An 8,037-nucleotide genomic window follows, 5' to 3' on the forward strand; every position below is an offset into this window, starting at 1 on the left:
ATGCATATATACAAATCACTAACTATGTACAAAGGTTAGATACAATGAACAACATTACTCTGAAGTACAGTGCTTAATTCTGCATCAAATTATTCATCGGAAACTTCAATAATTTTCATAGAGATTAAATTTCAACTTGTCACATTTTTATTATATTCTCTTTAATAATGTGCTGCCATTTTTCTTTTAGGGTTGAATCCCTCCAGATTCCGAATAGGTGACCAAGAGTTTGATTCATTACCATCTTTACTGGAATTCTACAAAATACATTATTTGGACACTACAACCTTGATAGAACCTGTTTCCAAATCCAAGCAGAATAGTGGAGTTATACTGAGGCAGGAAGAAGCTGAATATGTGCGAGCTCTCTTTGACTTTAATGGAAATGATGAGGAAGATCTTCCATTTAAGAAAGGAGACATACTGAGAATCCGGGATAAGCCTGAAGAGCAATGGTGGAATGCAGAAGACAGCGATGGAAAGAGGGGAATGATACCTGTTCCTTACGTGGAGAAGTATAGACCTTCCTCTGCTTCAGTATCTACTCTGATTGGAGGTAACCAGGATAGTTCCCACCCACAGCCACTGGGTGGGCCGGAGCCAGGGCCCTATGCCCAACCCAGCATCAACACTCCGCTCCCTAACCTTCAGAATGGCCCTATTTATGCCCGGGTTATCCAGAAGCGAGTCCCTAATGCCTACGACAAGACAGCCTTGGCTTTGGAGGTACATAATGGGCAAAAATTAGAAAGAAGAGATTTGTTCAAGGGATTTCCCTTTCAAACACATAGCCTTTGTAGGAATGCTGAGAGGGAGAAAGCATTTTAATATTACTCTTGATGTAAAACTAATAACTAGTTTAATGTTTTGGATGGAGACTTTATTTGAAATCTATTATAAATGACTAGAGAAGGTTCTGATAATTTATATTATAAAATGTTTAGGGTATTATATTCGCTGAACAAATAACCTATTTCACTTCAAGCATTACTAATATAGCGAGGCTTCCCCATCCACATTCTCATTCACTTCTTCATGCTTCTGAGTTTTTTTCCCCAATAACAAAGTTAAGAGTTCATAAACTGGTTAGTTTGGATACTTGGGCACGGTCTCTTTCCATTCCTAAGTAGGTATGCTGACTTCTCTCCCACACCTCCAGTTTAATAATACAAATGGTTCTATGGCAGGATTCATGTATGAGCTCCTTTAATAACACACTAAGATGGTGCTGATCATGCATGTGGTTTATCTAGAACATCACACGCTGAAATAAGAGCACCTTTTAGGTGATTGCTTTTTCAGTACCTCCCTATGTTTCATGTTGTCCTGGTAACTCTACATGTGGAAAGCATTGGGACGAGTGGATGCAGGATGCTTCTTGATGCATCACCACTTTTCCTTAAAGGGATTAATCATTTTTTGATTGTACATTCAAATAGTCATACATGAATTCTTTTCTTTTTTCCTTTAAAATGAAATGCCAAGGAAATAGGAGTACTGTATAGACACACTTCAACTAGATATCCTTAAAGTGAAGCTTGAGGGAATTGGGAGCAGGGCATTCTCAGTGGTAGGCTCTCCTCTCAGGATGGCATGTAAAATGCATCTCTTTATCCAGGCTTTCCTTTAACTACAGTCTCTGGATTTTCTTTATTTAATCTGCTTCCTGTTATCAACCATCTTGGGTTCTTTCAGGGAAACTGAGACAGTTTCTGTGAGGAGGCACAGAGGAAGCGCTCCCAATTGTTGTGATATTTAGTTTTGTCTTGCATGGTATAAAATGTACCTAAATACCTCAGTGATGTGGACACTATACATAATTACAACATTATGAATAATGTTGTCATAGCAACAGTAGAAGTAATGTGGTGTTAATCAGATTATAGATGCATAACCTGGAAAATCCAAAACTTTTTTTCCTAAAGATATTGTAACTTGGCAAGGGTGCACGCATGTAACTTGTTACTATATATATTGTTGCATTTATGCTTTAAAGGTGAAATGGAAAGCTAAAATAAAAATTTAAGTAAATCAAGAAATGTGCCTAGAATTAACCCACAAACAATTTTTCCAGGGTTTGAGGGACACTCAGCACATAGTTTTTAATTTTTAGAATTTCAGAAAGCCCTAAAATTGTTTACTTTTCTGGGTTTACTGGAGATGGGCCCAGAATGATGGATTCTGGGATATCATAGGTACCAGATGTACAAAAGCTCCAATATTGATGTTGTGGCATCTCTAGCAAACCAAAAAGAGCAGGTTTTTTTTCCCCCCCGCAAAGTTCAGTGAAATTTTAAATTATGTGTTGAGTGACACCATATCCTCCAGTATCTCTAGCAGCCTTATTAGTGGGTACAGTTGTCACACATTTCTGGACTTCCCTCTTTAGGTTTAGTTCACATTTAAGGGAAAATTCCAGTGCAAAGTTAAAGCTTATAAGTAAACTTTAATTATAAAGAATTAAGCTCTGAAGAAAATGTATGTTAAAATTAAATGTACATTAACAGAAAGCTGCTGTGTTGATTGGTGATACAAAGTGGGATTGAAAGTATTTATTTTCCCTTAGAAAGCACTGGAAACGTAGGTTGTCTTGTGCAGTCCTTTTATAAGGGGCAAATTACATGCAGGTGCCTTGGGCAGGTCTTCCAGTAGTAGAGTTCATGGGATTGGACGCTCATCCCTTCATGATAAATGACCTATCGGCCTTCCAGAGTTTGTAAGGAAGTAGAATTCCATGGAGACCTTTTCTCCCCTGTTCCAAATGAATTTAGAGAATACCACTGACACAGGGGTTCTTAAACTTCATTGCACCGCGACCCCCTTATGACAACAAAAATTACTACATGACCCCAGGAGGGGGGATCGAAGCCTGAGCCTGCCCGAGCCCCACTGCCTTGGGCGGGGGCAGTGGGGGAAGCTGAAGCCCAAGGACTTCAGCCTCAGGCATGGGGGAGCATGTAACCTAAGCCCCACCACCTGGAGCTGAAGCCTTTGGGCTTCAGCTTTGGCCCTGGGCGGTGGGGCTCCGGCTTTGGCCCTGGGCGGTGGGGCTCCAGCTGTGGCTTTGGCCAGCATGTCTAACACCAGCCCTGGCAACCCCATTAAAACGGGGTTTCGACCCACTTTGGGGTCCAGACCTAAAGTTTGAGAACTGCTGAAATCTTCTTTCCTAACTAAAGCCATGAAGTCGTAGTGTCACAGGGTCTGCTCACCACTAGTGTGCCTCCTCCAGGTCACTCTGGGGATTAGCTGATTCCAGGTCCAATGCCTGTTTTCCATCTCTCACCACACACCCTGCCTTCTCTTCCTGGCTCTCAGCAAGGCAAGATGCTTTGTGGTCGTAGCTGAGCCCTCTGGCCAAGTCAGATGTGTCCTCCCCTTCCGGGTTATCAAAGTCTCTTCTTGTGAACGGGTGCAGGCAGTCTTCCCAGTCACTGCCCAGCCAGTGCCACTTCCCTAGTAGCTGGTAGGGGAACTTGGGCCTACCCCCCTCCTCCAAGTTCCAGCTCAGGGTTCCTCTAATCACCAGCCAAGGTCTGTTCCATTCTGGACCTTACTGCCTCTTCCCTGGACCTTTCCTAACCTTCTGACTCCCCCTCCTCTGGGTTTGTTAGCTCCAAAGCTCCTTCCTCCCACGGAGTGACTGTAGGGTACTTCCCTGCAGCCTCCTTCTGCTGCCAACTTCCCATCTTTATAAACCCAGCCCAGCTCGTTCCTCCTCAACTGGGCTCCCTTATTATTCAGTCAAGGCAGGAGTGCTGGAACAATTTGTATACTGGGGGTGCTGAAAGCCATTGAACCAAACTGTCAACCCTGCATTTCAATGAAAACTACTTCAAGCCAGGGGGTGCGGGAGCACCCCCAGTTCCAGCATCTATGAGTCAGGGGATTACTAAGACACCTGATTCCCCTCAGCTGTGGCCTGTCTGGTTAATTGACCCCCTTTTTATCCTACATTAACCCCTTCCAGGCAAGCATGGGTGAACACCCCATAACACCCTAGAGACTCAGCTGTTTAAAATAGGGGGTGGGGATTGCACTGATTGTGCTTGACAAGTTAAGGATTTAACTAAGATTGGATTCCCTTTTCCCTTTTTCATAGAATCCTAGAAATGTAGAGCTGGAAGGGATCTCCAGAGATCATCTAGTCTGCGCACATGCTGAGCCAGGACCAAGTATACCTAGACCATCCTTGACAGGGGTTTTTCTAACTTGTTCTTAAAAACCTTGAATGGTGGGAATTGCACAACCTCCCTTGGTAACCTATTCCAGTGATTAACTATCCTCATATTTAGAAAGCTTTTCCTAATATCTGATCTAAATTTTCATTGCTGCAAATTAAGCCTGTTACTTGTTGTCCTACTACCTTTCAGTGGACATGGAGAACAATTGATCACTGTCCTCTTTATAGCAGCCCTTGACATATTTGAAGACTTGTCCTTCTTCGGTTGTCTTTTCTCAAGATTAACACGTGTCCATTTTTTTAACCTTTCCTCATAGGTCAGGTTTTTTAAACCTTTGATCATATTTGTAGTTCTCCTCTAGAGTCTCTCCAGTTTGTGCACACCTTTCCTCAAACATAGCACCTAAAACTGGACACAGTACTCCATCGGAGGCCTCACCTGTGCTGAGTATAGTAGGACAATTACCTCCTATGTCTTACATGCAACACTTTTGTTAATACACCCCAGAATTTTCATCTCATTGTTGGCTCATATTCAATTTGTAATCCACTATAACCCCTAGATCCTTTTCAGCAATACAGTTGCCTAGCCAGTTATGCCGTTTTGTATTTGTGCATAAATTTTTTACTTCCTCATTGTAGTACTTTGCACTTATCTATACTGAATATCATCGTGTTGATTTCAGACTAGTTCTCCAGTTTATCATGGTCATTTTGAATTCTAATCCTGTCCTCCAAAGTACTTCCAAGTTCCAACCTCTCCCAACTTGGTGTCATCGGCAAATTTTATAAGCATATTCTCACTCCATTATCCAAGTCACTAATGAGAATACTGATTAGTACTGGACCCAGGACAAACCCCTGTGGGATCCCACTAGGTGCATCCTCCCAGTTTGACAGCAAATCATTGATAACTATTTTTTGAATGTTTTTTCAACCAGCTGTGCACCCATTTTATAGTACCTTCATCTAGTTTGCTTATTTTATTTACATTTGAACTACCATGTATGTAGGGCTTGAAAATTTTGTGAAACATCTACTAGCCCAAGGGCTGAGCCTACCGAGGGTGCAAAATACCAATTCTGCCATGTCCCTCACAATTTAAAGAAATACAAATAGTTGTATGGTTCTTGTTCTTTCTCTAGTATTGGCAATTCTGATTTTTAAAAAAATTGCCCTTACATTTCTCTTCCCCCTTCCTGGCTTCACTCCACACAATTTTTTTTTGTCTCAAATAGATCACTGTGTATCTTACTGAGTTGTTTCCACTGTGTGTTTCGTTTCCCTATACCCTGTGCACTCTACCTCCTCCCAAATATTAGTGTTGATCTCTTCCCCCATCTGTCTCTTAGTACCATATTCCTCTAATTTCCTTAAATCTTTCTCTTTTCTCTCCAGTATACACTGTACCCTATTTGTGCATCTGTACCCTACCCTGGTCATGCACCTACTCTGTCCGCACTGTGTCTGCTGTCTAAGGAGACAGCACTCCATTGACTTATATTCAGTTAATATTTGGAAAAATTTCCACATAGCCATAAGGGCAAGAGACTAATGTTTTTTAATGAAAGCTTTGATCCTGCAGAGGCTGACTGTGCTGCCTGGGAAAATTTTCTGCTTGCCCCAGGCAAGTGGCTTTTTCAAGCCCTGTATTTGTGATCCAGACTACAAATAGTACTTTTGTACTGCTTCCATAAGATTAAAAATAGTGTATTTTAGAAAAGCCCAAGAAAAGAGCTGATCTCTGGAGGAAGTGACACCCTGACAAAGGATATACTGAATATTGGAAGAAAGATAGAATATGCATATCAGATGTTGTAAAATTAAAGCTATGTTGATATGCAGAAATGTTCACTTTCAAACATAGTCAAGGAAATGAAGGTTTAGAATCTCACTAAGGATGTAAATGATCCTGAAATACCGTCAACCCCTCTTCCTCACTACTTTGTTACAAAGGGTATACCTTGTTTAGATCCTTTATGGAGCACTAGTGGGACTCTGTGTAACTCTCATTATATTTGGGCCAGTGGAGATCATTATGTGGTAAATGCCTGGTTTTTGCTGTAAAAGTATATCAGCTACAGCTAGTGTAATGAAGACGGTGTTAAAGTTCTGAGGTAACTGCATCTCTGACCTTGTGGCCTCCTTGAGGGCACTATTCTCAGGCCTCTAGCCATTTCCTTTTTCGCAGCAGGAACCTACATTCTTCTCCCTCCAGACAAGGGATTTAGGCTGCAATTTCCTCCTACAGCTCACTAGGATCACTTTAGCACAGTGGTTCTCAAACTGGGGGTCAGGACCCCTCAAGGGGTCACAAGGTTATTACATGGGGGGGGTTGCGAGCCGTCAGCCTCCACCCCAAACCCCGTTTTGCCTCCAGCATTTATAACGGTGATAAATATATTTAAAAGTGTTTTTAATTTATAAGGGGGGTTGCACTCAGAGGCTTGCTATGTGAAAGGGGTCACCAGTACAAAAGTTTTGAGAACCACTGCTTTAGCAAGTCTGAGTTAAGTTCAGCAATTACTTTCCTGCTACCTCTTGCGGGCTATGACGGTTAATCAGTGGCCAACCAGCCTTCATGAAGCAAAGTATTTATATAGAGAAAACAAAAAACAGCTTATATATATTCCAGTCTTACTAGGTGTCAGCAATCTTCCACATGGGGACTCTGGTGTGTTTGAAAATCCATCAAACCATTTCAGCAAGGTTTGCCCCAGTTGGTTACAGTTTCATGTTAGATCTTGGATCCAATGAGTGATACCTCCCGCCCCCCACCCATAGCAAGCTGACCACTAAATACAGTTCTCATTTCTTTGTCTGCTGGGCCTCTTGAAGTGGGTCAAAACCAGTATATGCAGTTTCCCGCAAGGTGTAGTACTTCTGCAAACTTGTTAACCTTCCTAGAGATGTGTAGTAATTACCCTTAGAGACAGAGGTTCCTAATAGTTCATTCCTGTTTAGTGACTTCCCTTCAGTTATTGTATTGCTTGTCTTGTTTCAAGAAGGAAATTAACCTCTTTACACCCAGCAGAGAACAATACAAGATGCGAGGGAAAACTGAGTTGCACATATTCTTTCATAAAAATAAATGTTTCCCAATTCTCTACAAATGGGATCGATAAACTCTCTGTAAAACCATTCTTTAAGGACATCTAAGCAAAGACAGAGCACTGTCTTCTTTTGTGCATTACCAGACTCTGTCAAATATTTGAAACAAAGCATTGGAATGCCAAGTTTTGAAGCTGATTTAAGAAGCTCTAACTTAACTTTGATTGGTTATTGAGAGTTAAATTGTTAATTTAAAAACAAATTAAAAGCTATTGTAATAACTTGGAAACTGATTATACCTGCTTTCCGGTGAGGTGAAGATTTTTTTCACTCTCACTTTGCTTTATCAATCTAAAGAGATTGGAAGTATTACTGACAGGTCACATCCAAATGAGAGAGCGCTCCATTCACTAAATGGAGACAGTGAAACAGTGACTACTAAAGACTACTAAAATATAGAAATCTCCCCTTTTGATAACCTTCATTGAAAGTCTCTAAACCAGAACAACTGTTTTTCTTAACTGTGTACAGTGGGACTGTGTGCCAAAGGGACAAGTTAAATTTGCCTTGGGAACCATAATTCTTACTTTACTGACTCTGGTTGCTATTTGAAATATATAACAATGCACTAAAGAGGCTTTATCATTGTCATATATTGTACATTCTTGTGAGGAATGGGCAAGGGAACACGTCTATAAAAAAAAAAAGAGGTGCCAAGATAAGTTAATACAAGATTTATAATATAAAAAAACCTTAAAAACCAAATTATCTGTTTTGTAGTATATTTTATCTAGAATTTAATT

The 8,037-nt window shown here is 40.9% G+C and overlaps 1 protein-coding gene across 3 annotated transcripts in view; it reads left to right on the forward strand.

Annotated features, from left to right (window-relative positions):
* CRK (CRK proto-oncogene, adaptor protein) overlaps window positions 1–8,037 on the forward strand; it is a 49,593-nt gene that overhangs the window by 27,222 nt on the left and 14,334 nt on the right. For 2 of the 3 annotated variants that reach the window (XM_037880218.2, XM_007057708.4), the window contains exon 2: window positions 191–726. In XM_037880218.2, coding sequence (XP_037736146.1) covers window positions 191–726 — 536 coding nt within the window. The remainder of the gene's footprint in view (window positions 1–190; window positions 727–8,037) is intronic. The other variant, XM_027820235.3, reaches the window with a different exon arrangement.

The sequence above is a fragment of the Chelonia mydas genome, chromosome 17, assembly GCF_015237465.2.
Source record: "Chelonia mydas isolate rCheMyd1 chromosome 17, rCheMyd1.pri.v2, whole genome shotgun sequence".
NCBI classification, from domain to species: Eukaryota; Metazoa; Chordata; order Testudines; family Cheloniidae; genus Chelonia; species Chelonia mydas.